The 12,708-nt window shown below is 43.3% G+C and overlaps 3 protein-coding genes across 3 annotated transcripts; all 3 read left to right on the top strand.

Annotated features, from left to right (window-relative positions):
• The first annotated feature begins 4,670 nt into the window (after nucleotides 1–4,670).
• On the top strand, nucleotides 4,671–6,029 carry LOC108376854 (uncharacterized). The gene is made up of 2 exons (XM_017633102.1): nucleotides 4,671–5,558; nucleotides 5,592–6,029. Exons 1-2 carry the CDS (start codon nucleotides 4,688–4,690, stop codon nucleotides 6,008–6,010), a joined length of 1,290 nt encoding a protein of 429 aa, XP_017488591.1. The 5' UTR covers nucleotides 4,671–4,687; the 3' UTR covers nucleotides 6,011–6,029.
• Nucleotides 6,030–6,603: 574 nt separating this feature from the next.
• On the top strand, nucleotides 6,604–8,816 carry LOC108376855 (uncharacterized). Its single transcript, XM_017633104.1, has 3 exons — nucleotides 6,604–8,265; nucleotides 8,314–8,674; nucleotides 8,761–8,816. Exons 1-3 carry the CDS (start codon nucleotides 6,604–6,606, stop codon nucleotides 8,814–8,816), a joined length of 2,079 nt encoding a protein of 692 aa, XP_017488593.1.
• A 1,561-nt stretch (nucleotides 8,817–10,377) lies between these two features.
• Nucleotides 10,378–12,673, top strand: LOC108376853 (uncharacterized). The gene is made up of 2 exons (XM_017633101.1): nucleotides 10,378–11,448; nucleotides 11,482–12,673. The coding sequence occupies exons 1-2, from the start codon at nucleotides 10,578–10,580 to the stop codon at nucleotides 11,898–11,900; spliced, it is 1,290 nt and encodes a 429-aa protein (XP_017488590.1). The 5' UTR covers nucleotides 10,378–10,577; the 3' UTR covers nucleotides 11,901–12,673.
• The last annotated feature ends 35 nt before the right edge of the window (nucleotides 12,674–12,708 follow it).

Here is a 12,708-nt window from a genome sequence, read left to right on the forward strand (position 1 = left end):
AAAGAACCTGATCGTATTTTTCTTTTAATCGTATTTTTTTTTTGGTCTTACTTTCCACCCTTGGTTTTTTTTTAGATGTGGCAACACAGTCCTGCTGCCATTTGCAAATATTCTGCAAATACTCTCATAATAATTAAACAACAATCAATGTTTCATAAAAAGCTGTAATATACTAAAAGTATTTATTTGTTTGATCGTACACACTCTAACTGCATACATATTGAATGTAAATAACGTGCAAATTTAGTGGAAAGTGTACATTGTAAAATAGTGCCATACAAGTTGGTTAAAATTACAAACTTTAACAACAAATTCCTTAAAAACTATAAGGTTGCGCGCTGTGAAACTTCGTACAGTGAACTATTAGACACCCTCTATGTAGCGGCTACTACAACAACAACAACAACCCCCTCTACCTCCCATATTTTCCTTAATGCTGTACTCGGGGGTTACCAATCTAAAGCCCACCCAATTTAACAATAATCTCGGTTGGAAATATGGTATTTGTTGGAAATTTCCGAAATATACGTACACGGATTACTCTTATTCTGCCCTTAAAGCAGCCACTTAATATCTTCATTTTTATGTTTGTATTTACTTTACACATTGCTCTATTAGTTGTTGGTTGTTTTATTCCTTTAGTTGAAACTTATTCGTCGCAATTTATCAATTAAAATTGCTATGAAAATCACCGGTGCGCCTGTGATCGTATATGCAAATTAAATGGCGGAGCTGAACTGTCAAACATAGACATCACTGGGGTGGCAGCCCCAGATTTACCACACGGAAAGGGAATTCTAGTTACCTCATCCTTTCCCAAGGCTAAATCACTGGGGCGGTAGCCCCAGTTGGGGCACACCAAAAGGAGAATTCTATTTGGTAAGGCTTATAATCCTAAAGCGCGGCCGAATTCCGCCTACGCAGAAAGGTGTCTAAAAGCTAAACAACTTTTTAAATACGGTTATTACCCATTTTTTAAATTATAATTTTTTTTTTTAATTTTTCTTATTTTTTTATACTTAATTTTTCCTAAAATTACTTTTCTTACACTTTTTATTCAAAATTTGTCATATGTTACTTCTCCCCTATTTCAAACAGCTCCCCTGTTGTTGTTGTTGTAGCGGTGGTCTGTTAGCGGTGACTTGTCATAAAGCGGCGTCCATCCTCTTTCGTTTAGGGGGGTTTGGGGGCCACGCCCCCTCCCCTCCGCCACCCACCTCTAAATCGTTGTATAAATAGCTAAACATTTCCTTTTTAGCAGTTGTCCTCTAAACTAGAGAATAAAAGAAATATATATATGTATATATTTACATTTAAATTTTTCCTTCGTCAATCTATATAGCTCTGCAAAGTCACTGACAGTTTTTGGCTTATAACCCAATCGCAGTTGAGGTCTAGTAACGTTATAGGCATCACGAGGCGATGTTGAGTTAAAGCTATGAGATGTTGCATAGGTGGCAGTACTACATAGGCGAACGGTTAGCAGCTTCTGTAAGAGTGCATGTTGGATTGCAGGGAACAAGCAGGGCATTTCCAATTGCCGTTGATACCCTCGAATCCTTCGAGCACTTTTTGATTTGCTACCAATCCATGTACATTGCAAATATTTAGGAAGTGCTCCAAGGCGCGAAATAACACGCCGAAAGTTGCACAGTGAAAACATAAGATTATTTTAATTATTTCTGATAAACATAGAATCCGCACGACTCAAAATTGCACTTGACACTCTACTCATAAGCAAGTTAAGCCCGTCAAAATATACACACTTTAACCGCAGTATAATTAATAGATACTCGTAATATAAATAGATTTCTTTTTGTTGTTTGTTGAAAAATTGCCGTCTTTTGGCGTTAACAAATTTTGTGTAAATTTAGCAACTGGCAATTGCGTTGGTTTCATACAGGGCTAGGATTTTTTCTTTAGCAATTTTTTATTTTGTACAATAAAAAACCCAGGCATTTTCTGAAAATCGTGCGACCGTTTACACATGTAGGCATAATCCTCATTTCCTCGTTTAATTTAGAACTAGAGCCACAGTATACTGTGCTAGAGCTGTAAAACTATCGAGGGCACTAATAGCGATGTTCCGATACGAGTACATATGAGTAAACACTCGAGTACCTCTACCAAGTACCGAGTATTTTTTGTACTTCGATACATGTGACCAAGTACTTGGTGGGTATCGAGGACCTTGTGCAAGTATTTACTCGGTCGAAAAATTTCTGCAACTATAGTCAAATTAGTAAAGTTGCCACAAGTTGCATATATGGGGTTTGACACGTATCACATGTGCGGAAGCTTCATGGTATTTCATACAACCATAGCCTGCGTTACGCAAGAAAAATACGTATATACATATTTATTTTAAAAATAAGCATATATTTTCATAATTAAAAAAGCCATTTCTGAATTAAATTTGCCACTTCTAAATTAAATTATATCTTTGTAACTAACATATAAAAGTTGCGAGAATATGTATTTACCTATATGTATGTATATATTAAAAATAAGCATATATTTTCATGTTAAAAAGCCTTTTTAACTCCTCTCTTAACTATATAATATTGATGCGCCTAAAAGATGCAGCGATTTCTATTCTCAAGTTACATATAGTAGGAATTGAAGTTATAATAGCGAGGTCTTAGTTTTTTAAACTATAATTTTATTATTTCATTAAATTATATCTTTGTAACACATAAAAGATGGTTTTATTTATTTAAAAAAGATTGCAAAACTGTTTTGAAATATTTTGTCCGAGTACTTCTGAGTACAAGTAGAATCGAGTATTTTCTAACGATACTTTGAGTAGCATCGATACCTCCTTCGATGTTTTAAAAATGCGTCCTGGTATCGAGTACATGGTGGTATCGGACGAACACTAGGCACTAACGTTAGTATCGATAGTTCCAATTTGACAACTCTATCGATGAATTGGAGCCACTATCGCGATCAGCGTTGCCGTTTTGGTCCAAGTGGACCAAAACTGGTAGCTTCATTCTCCGTTGGTAGCATGGTTGGTTTGATCAAAGAACGTAAATGTATAAGAAGCGACAACTCGTTAAAGTCGGCGAGTGAGGTCTGAAAGGTTGAGATGAGGAGTTCGCGTCCGTTTTAACATCCATTTTCGTAAATGAATTCGCCGCACATATGGTTTCGCGGCGACAAATAACGTAAATGTATAAGAAGNTACATGGTGGTATCGGACGAACACTAGGCACTAACGTTAGTATCGATAGTTCCAATTTGACAACTCTATCGATGAATTGGAGCCACTATCGCGATCAGCGTTGCCGTTTTGGTCCAAGTGGACCAAAACTGGTAGCTTCATTCTCCGTTGGTAGCATGGTTGGTTTGATCAAAGAACGTAAATGTATAAGAAGCGACAACTCGTTAAAGTCGGCGAGTGAGGTCTGAAAGGTTGAGATGAGGAGTTCGCGTCCGTTTTAACATCCATTTTCATAAATGAATTCGCCGCACATATGGTTTCGCGGCGATAAAGAACGTTTAGAAAAAGTGACCGGTGATAGAAATTTTAAGGGCACCCTGTGCCTCTTAATTTGCCTTTCACACCATTATTCTTCACATCACTAGATGTCATTTCTTATTTGTGATGATGGAAGACATTTGCTTGCACCGAAAAAACGACAGAAGCAATTTAGACAGCAGCCGACAACGACGCGCAAATACAATTTGGAAACTAACCATATATTCAACTGGCCATACATTCAACCACAACCACAACCATACATTCAATCAACCACATTCATCTTGCTTCAAAATTCTACATTTGGAAACTTTATTCGGCTTCAACATTTATCGATATCAACGTTTGTAAAATTCACCAAATAAATACATTTAAAACAGTACAATACCCAGTGGGAATTAGGAGCACGTAATAATACCTTATTAGCAACTTACTCTTCACCTGGCAGTCATTACGATTTCCCTGCCGAACGTCCCTTACTTTTACAAAGGCATGGCCGCCTTATGTAAGTAGGAATTTAGAATGTACATTTGCTATCAAACATACTTCTGAGTCGCTTTACAAAGTAAGTTACGTGTAATGCAGCGCAGTCGCTCGGAGTAGTTCGGTGCTTGGAAATAACTTCGGCTGCACGTTATTTTGCAACTGACAACGTAATGTGTCGCCGGAGGTGTTCATTTTGTGCTTTACTAGTAGATTACGCTGGTCATGATGACAATTTTGGTACTAAAAACTGAAAGAAAACATGGCTTACCTCGTAAGGTGCTTACCTATTTTCCCAGTGGATATACAAAAGTCGTGCATTGTGTTAATCTCGTCATTTTGCCATTGCTCAAAGGCCGCCTAATATTTCATCGCTTTCCAAATTTGTATTGATGTTCATCGATTTGCGAGTTAACTGTTCTCCAAATTAAGCGTGTTGTCGGCTAGCTGTAGTCCAAAGTAAAACGGAAAATATTTATTAGTGGCGAAAAACTTGTGGCGCCAATTTTAACAAGATAAAAGAGCAGCGAGTAACCTGAAAAACGTCGAGAGCTGGTGGCGCGAAAAGAGCAAGGGTTGGCGCCAAAAGTAGTCGGCAGAGCCAAAGAGAAAAAAGAAGGTTTTTTTTAAGGAGTAGGAGGGTTGGTGAAATTGCGAGCGGAAGACAAGTGGAGTGTCGAGAATTGTGTGGGAATATATGATCGTAGGTTGTGAGATATCATGCCAGGTGGAAGCCAGTATAACTTGAGAAGTCAAGAAAGCCAACAGGGTGTGCAGGATGATACCGACGAGGATGGGAATGCGGCGCAACCAGCCCATATGACAGCAATTATAGCCAGTCTCAACGCACTCACAAATGCAGTCGGACAGTTGAAGGCGGTCACAGAGGAAAGCCAGCGAGACATAGAAAGATTGCGAAACAATATACAGTTCGACGCGCGTTCTAACGTGATTGAAGCAATGCAGCAGGATAGTGAAACCACACCAGTGACGCGACCGGAGCGCTCCACGCAAAATGCAGTGCTAGAGGTTAGTGATTCGGTTACAAAGTTGTATGATCTGCCTATATTTTCCGGTAACACCGAAGACTGGCCGCTCTTCTTAGCAAACTACAAAGATACGACCGAAACGTTTCGCTATAGTAACCGACATAACCTAATGCGCTTACACAAATGTTTAGTTGGTCGTGCTAGAGAAACAGTTGCTTCCATGTTGATCTATCCCGATGACGTGCCGAATGCTATAGCTGAGCTGGAGTTCCAGTTTGGTCGGCCAGACCTTTTAGTGCGAAGCCAGCTTCTTAAAATTCAGCAATTTCAAACTATCGCTGAAAACAAAGTGGAGCAAATTTTAGCGTTTTCAACAAGAACAAGAAACGTTGTTGCGTTTCTAACGTCAGCTAAGTGTGAGCATCACCTCGCTAACACGACACTGTTGGAGCAGTTAGTAACTAAGCTACCGCCAAGCAAGCAATACGAGTGGACCAGATATGCCGTAAATTTAAAGCCGTATCCCACAATTAAAGAGTTTTCGAGCTGGTTAAGCGACCTTGCCAGAGTCGTGTGTCTGATGCCGCCAACAACTGCAATAAGTAGAAGCCAACCGCCAATGATACAACAACCAAGTAGAAGCCAACTTCCAACGACACAGCAACAGCCTCGACGTTTGATGCATCTCGGTAGAGAGTCGCAGCAGGAGCACTCGGGAGGTATGCGATGTTACGCGTGCATGGGTGCCCACTCCATTTCGAACTGTCAGACTTTTTGTGAAATAATGAGCGTCCCTGAGCGTTGGGAGAAAGTGAAAAGCCTTCAGCTCTGCTTTTCTTGTTTGCGCAAAGGACACAACACATCAAACTGTCGCGTTAAAAAGTTTTGTGACACCGATGGTTGCCGTCGATACCACCACCGGAGCCTTCATGAAAGCACAACAGCCGCCGCTCATGCAGATGCAGCCCGCAACCAAGGTGGGGCGCAGCCCATTCTCAACTGTAGGGAAGCCATATCCACGCGCGGCCACCTGTTTAAATACGTTCCTGTGTAATTATTCGGACCAAATGGTAGGGAAGACGTTTTCGCCATGATCGACGAAGGTTCAGCTATTTCATTAATCTAGATGTAAGATGCAGAGATAGACCAGCAACCTACAGCCTTCGCAACGTGTGCACTATCCGTAGCCTAGACTTGCCAGTACAGTCCTTCAAGAAGTTTCATTACGCCCACTTCGAGCCATTGCCATTGGAAGATTATCACGAAGTTAAGCCATCGTTGTTGTTAGGTCTCGACAACACGTCATTGAGTGTGCCATCCGCGACCGTGAAGGCCGATAGCGAAAGTCCAGTGGCCATTAATACTAAATTGGGCTGGATAGCATACGGGCCGACCAGAGCAGCAGTGCAAGCACCGGTAGTTCTACATATCTGCGAGAAAAGCAGCCTTACGTCTTTGCACGAACTAGTTACCGAATATTTTGCAGCAGATAACTTTGGAGTTAATGGATCATCAAAGCTTCTAGAGTCTGAAGAGAATGAAAGGGCGCGCCAGATGCTGCAGGCCAACACACGTCGAGTTGGTAAGCGGTTCGAAGCTGGATTACTATGGCGTACTATTCCACCAAAACTTCCACACAGCTATCAGATGGCCTATAAACGACTGCTAGGTATAGAGAAGAAAATGCGATTTGACTCAGAATTTGCCGCTAAATACAAAAAAGAAATCGCAAAGTACATAGAAAACGGTTACGCTAGAAGGATTCCCGACGATGAAGAGTATATCGACACAGGTTTTAAGTGGTATTTACCTAATTTCGCAGTGCAAAATCCGCACAAGCCCGGAAAAATGAGAATCGTGTTTGATGCCGCCGCCAAAGTAAATGGTATAGCTTTAAACTCCGCCTTGATAAAAGGTCCTGAACATGCTAAGCCATTAGTAGACATATTGTTCAGATTCCGCGAGGGAGCAGTCGCAGTAGCAGCAGACATCCGTGAAATGTTTTCACAGGTGCTGATAAAGCAGCAAGATCAACAAGCGCAAAGGTTCTTGTGGCGCGATGGAAACCATCTTCAACCGGTACAACAGTACGTCATGCAGTCGATGGTGTTTGGTGCCATATGTTCACCTTGCATAGCAGAATATGTTAAAAATAAGAACGCAGAAGAATTCCGCCAGCTATATCCCGACGCCGTTGCAGCAATAATAAATAGTCATTATGTTGATGACTTCGTAGCCAGTTTTAGAGATCAACAAGAAGCCGAAAGAATTTGTCGAGAGGTCGTATTCATCCACGCCGAAGGAGGTTTTCAACTGAGGTCTTTTGTGTCGAACATCAGAGATATCGAGGTCAGCCTGAACAAAGAACCAAGAACAGTATCACAGCCAGTAAGCTTAGAAAGCGTAACCAACCACGAAAAGATATTGGGAATGTATTGGAATATGGCAACGGACTCGTTCGAATTCCAATTCAAGTTTCATCGTATCCCGAAACCAGTATTAGAGGGAATACGAGCACCAACGAAGCGTGAACTGCTGAGCATAATCATGGCAGTCTTTGATCCGTTTGGTATTCTCGCAGATTTTCTACTATTTGCCAAAGTACTGATACAAGAAGTATGGAAAAGCCGCATTGAGTGGGACGAAGTGATTCCAGATAAACTTCAAAACAAATGGTTTGCCTGGTGGGGCGAGTTTAAACGCGTTAACGAAATCCGGATCAGACGTTGGTATTCGCCTCAATTGCAAGCAGCCGTATCGATTCAGCTACACATAGTAGTAGACGCCAGCCAAGTTGCATTCGCCGCCGCTGGTTATTTTCGAGTCACCAGTGCAGAAAATTGTGAGGTCACATTTGTAGCCGGTAAAACCCGAGGTGCACCTCAAAAGCTCTTGTCCGTGCCAAGATTGGAACTGCAGGCAGCAGTATTAGGCGTGCGATTGGCCAAACTAATCTGCCATGGTCATAGCATTCAGCTTGACGCGACAATTTACTGGTCCGATTCACAAACAGTGCTACATTGGGTCAACTCCGAGGAGAGAAAGTTTAAGCCCTCCGTCGGCCATCGCATCGCCGAAATACTATCGTCGTCTACGCCTCCTCAGTGGCGCTGGATACCTACTGAGAAAAATACTACTGATATTGCTACTCGGCCAAGATGGCCCCCGAAGGTCGAGATGTGCAGTTCATGGTTGCGAGGTCCAGAGTTCCTACAGCAGCCTATGGAGTGTTGGCCCATCCTATCCAATAAGCCTTTACCAGACCAGCTACCAGAAGAAGTCCAGCCGTGCTTCGCCATGCATATCGAGGTAAATGATTGTTTACTTAAGTTTAACCGTTTTTCGTCTTATTTAAAGTTGAAACGGGTGATGGCCTGGGTTCAACGAGCCACCTGCAAATTTTTGAAGCACGTCCGTGCGCACCAGAACGACGACGATACGCGGTCGAGCGGAGCGCTGACCGCCAGCGAACTCAATAAAGCCGAACAATTTATAATAAAAACAGTCCAGAACGAGATTTACGCCAAAGAAGTTGCAGCGCTCAAAAACTCAGCATGTCTCCACAAACAAAGCACCATCTATGCGCTAACGCCGTTCTTAGATAAGGAGGGCATTATGAGGATACAAGGTCGCATCGACGCAGCCGCAGTTTTGCCGATAGAATCCAGGAAGCCGATTTTGATGCCGAACAAACACATCGTCTCAACACTCATAATGCGCCAGTACCATGAAAACATGCACCACCAGAATTCTGCCGTCATCGTTAACGAAGCCCGCCGAAAATATTGGTTCCCTCACGCTAAGTCGTTGCTCAACGCAGTTCAACGCAGTTGCAACAGATGCCGAATCGACAAAGCTAAGCCAGCACCGCCTCTCATGGGCCAGTTACCCGAAGATCGCGTCACACCATACGTCAGGCCCTTTACATACACGGGCGTCGATTTATTTGGCCCCTTTAATGTTGCGATAGGTCGCCGAAGAGAGAAAAGGTGGGCAGTGATATTCACTTGCCTTACCACCAGAGCCGCGCATTTGGAGCTGGCGCACGATTTATCGACAGATGCCTTTCTCTTGTGTTTGCGGAACTTTGTCAACCGCCGGGGAACGCCAGTACGTATAAGAAGTGACAACGGGACGAACTTCATAGGCGCCCAAAGAGAACTGAAGGATGCGGAACGAATTTTAGACTTTCAACGCATCGACAACGAAGTCGCCCAACGCAACATTGAGTGGAGATTTAACTGCCCTTCTAACCCAAGCTCCGGAGGTTGCTGGGAGAGACTCATCCGCGTCGTGAAAAACTTGCTGCACAAAATTATTCAAGACGAAGTACCGCGGGAAGAAACGCTAAGGAGCGTGCTAATAGAGATTGAAAATATTTTAAATTCTCGACCACTGACAGACGTGCCCTTGGCATCGGAAGAAGACGACCCAATAACGCCGAACCACTTCCTTATTGGGTGCTCTAACTCTACTCAAACACCTCAGTCAGCAGACGAGAAAATTTGCCTCAAAAAGCAGTGGCACATTGCTCAAAACCTGAAAGACCGGTTCTGGAAGCAGTGGATACGGCACTACTTGCCACAATTGCTGTTACGTCCAAAGTGGCACGATCGAGTGGAGCCAATCAAGGTAGATGACTTAGTCTTAATCTGCGATTCTCTACTACCTCGAAGCCGGTGGCAGAAAGGACGAGTAGTCCGGGTGTTTACAGCCAAAGACGGGCAGGTACGAGTCGCCGATGTCAAAACAGCTGGAGGAGTGCTACGTCGTCCAGCCTCGAAACTTGCCGTATTATGTTTAGAGGGTGAATCCCTAGGCGATTCACGGTGGGGTGGGGTGTAAGGGCACCCTGTGCCTCTTAATTTCCCTTTGCACAATTTGCCTTTCACACCATTATTCTTCACATCACTAGATGTCATTTCTTGTTTGTGATGATGGAAGACATTTGCTTGCACCGAAAAAACGACAGAAGCAATTTAGACAGCAGCCGACAACGACGCGCAAATACAATTTGGAAACTAACCATATATTCAACTGGCCATACATTCAACCACAACCACAACCATACATTCAATCAACCACATTCATCTTGCTTCAAAATTCTACATTTGGAAACTTTATTCGGCTTCAACATTTATCGATATCAACGTTTGTAAAATTCACCAAATAAATACATTTTAAAACAGTACAATATACAAAAGTCGTGCATTGTGTTAATCTCGTCATTTTGCCATTGCTCAAAGGCCGCCTAATATTTCATCGCTTTCCAAATTTGTATTGATGTTCATCGATTTGCGAATTAACTGTTCTCCAAATTAAGCGTGTTGTCGGCTAGCTGTAGTCCAAAGTAAAACGGAAAATTTTTATTAGTGGCGAAAAACTTGTGGCGCCAATTTTAACAAGATAAAAGAGCAGCGAGTAACCTGAAAACATCGAGAAAGATCGAGAAGAGCTGGTGGCGCGAAAAGAGTAAGGGTTGGCGCCAAAAGTAGTCGGCAGAGCCAAAATAAAAAAAGAAGGTTTTGAAGGAGTAGCAAGGGTGGGTGAAATTGCGAACGGAAGACAAGTGGAGTGTCGAGAATTGTGTGGGAATATATGATCGTAGGTTGTGAGATATCATGCCAGGTGGAAGCCAGTATAACTTGAGAAGTCAAGAAAGCCAACAGGGTGTGCAGGATGATACCGACGAGGATGGGAATGCGGCGCAACCAGCCCATATGACAGCAATTATAGCCAGTCTCAACGCACTCACAAATGCAGTCGGACAGTTGAAGGCGGTCACAGAGGAAAGCCAGCGAGACATAGAAAGATTGCGAAACAATATACAGTTCGACGCGCGTTCTAACGTGATTGAAGCAATGCAGCAGGATAGTGAAACCACACCAGTGACGCGACCGGAGCGCTCCACGCAAAATGCAGTGCTAGAGGTTAGTGATTCGGTTACAAAGTTGTATGATCTGCCTATATTTTCCGGTAACACCGAAGACTGGCCGCTCTTCTTAGCAAACTACAAAGATACGACCGAAACGTTTCGCTATAGTAACCGACATAACCTAATGCGCTTACACAAATGTTTAGTTGGTCGTGCTAGAGAAACAGTTGCTTCCATGTTGATCTATCCCGATGACGTGCCGAATGCTATAGCTGAGCTGGAGTTCCAGTTTGGTCGGCCAGACCTTTTAGTGCGAAGCCAGCTTCTTAAAATTCAGCAATTTCAAACTATCGCTGAAAACAAAGTGGAGCAAATTTTAGCGTTTTCAACAAGAACAAGAAACGTTGTTGCGTTTCTAACGTCAGCTAAGTGTGAGCATCACCTCGCTAACACGACACTGTTGGAGCAGTTAGTAACTAAGCTACCGCCAAGCAAGCAATACGAGTGGACCAGATATGCCGTAAATTTAAAGCCGTATCCCACAATTAAAGAGTTTTCGAGCTGGTTAAGCGACCTTGCCAGAGTCGTGTGTCTGATGCCGCCAACAACTGCAATAAGTAGAAGCCAACCGCCAATGATACAACAACCAAGTAGAAGCCAACTTCCAACGACACAGCAACAGCCTCGACGTTTGATGCATCTCGGTAGAGAGTCGCAGCAGGAGCACTCGGGAGGTATGCGATGTTACGCGTGCATGGGTGCCCACTCCATTTCGAACTGTCAGACTTTTTGTGAAATAATGAGCGTCCCTGAGCGTTGGGAGAAAGTGAAAAGCCTTCAGCTCTGCTTTTCTTGTTTGCGCAAAGGACACAACACATCAAACTGTCGCGTTAAAAAGTTTTGTGACACCGATGGTTGCCGTCGATACCACCACCGGAGCCTTCATGAAAGCACAACAGCCGCCGCTCATGCAGATGCAGCCCGCAACCAAGGTGGGGCGCAGCCCATTCTCAACTGTAGGGAAGCCATATCCACGCGCGGCCACCTGTTTAAATACGTTCCTGTGTAATTATTCGGACCAAATGGTAGGGAAGACGTTTTCGCCATGATCGACGAAGGTTCAGCTATTTCATTAATCTAGATGTAAGATGCAGAGATAGACCAGCAACCTACAGCCTTCGCAACGTGTGCACTATCCGTAGCCTAGACTTGCCAGTACAGTCCTTCAAGAAGTTTCATTACGCCCACTTCGAGCCATTGCCATTGGAAGATTATCACGAAGTTAAGCCATCGTTGTTGTTAGGTCTCGACAACACGTCATTGAGTGTGCCATCCGCGACCGTGAAGGCCGATAGCGAAAGTCCAGTGGCCATTAATACTAAATTGGGCTGGATAGTATACGGGCCGACCAGAGCAGCAGTGCAAGCACCGGTAGTTCTACATATCTGCGAGAAAAGCAGCCTTACGTCTTTGCACGAACTAGTTACCGAATATTTTGCAGCAGATAACTTTGGAGTTAATGGATCATCAAAGCTTCTAGAGTCTGAAGAGAATGAAAGGGCGCGCCAGATGCTGCAGGCCAACACACGTCGAGTTGGTAAGCGGTTCGAAGCTGGATTACTATGGCGTACTATTCCACCAAAACTTCCACACAGCTATCAGATGGCCTATAAACGACTGCTAGGTATAGAGAAGAAAATGCGATTTGACTCAGAATTTGCCGCTAAATACAAAAAAGAAATCGCAAAGTACATAGAAAACGGTTACGCTAGAAGGATTCCCGACGATGAAGAGTATATCGACACAGGTTTTAAGTGGTATTTACCTAATTTCGCAGTGCAAAATCCGCACAAGCCCGGAAAAATGAGAATCGTGTT

Source organism: Rhagoletis zephyria, unplaced genomic scaffold, assembly GCF_001687245.7.
Source record: "Rhagoletis zephyria isolate East Lansing unplaced genomic scaffold, Rhagoletis_zephyria_1.1 Rzeph_scaffold_11103, whole genome shotgun sequence".
Classification (NCBI taxonomy): domain Eukaryota; kingdom Metazoa; phylum Arthropoda; class Insecta; order Diptera; family Tephritidae; genus Rhagoletis; species Rhagoletis zephyria.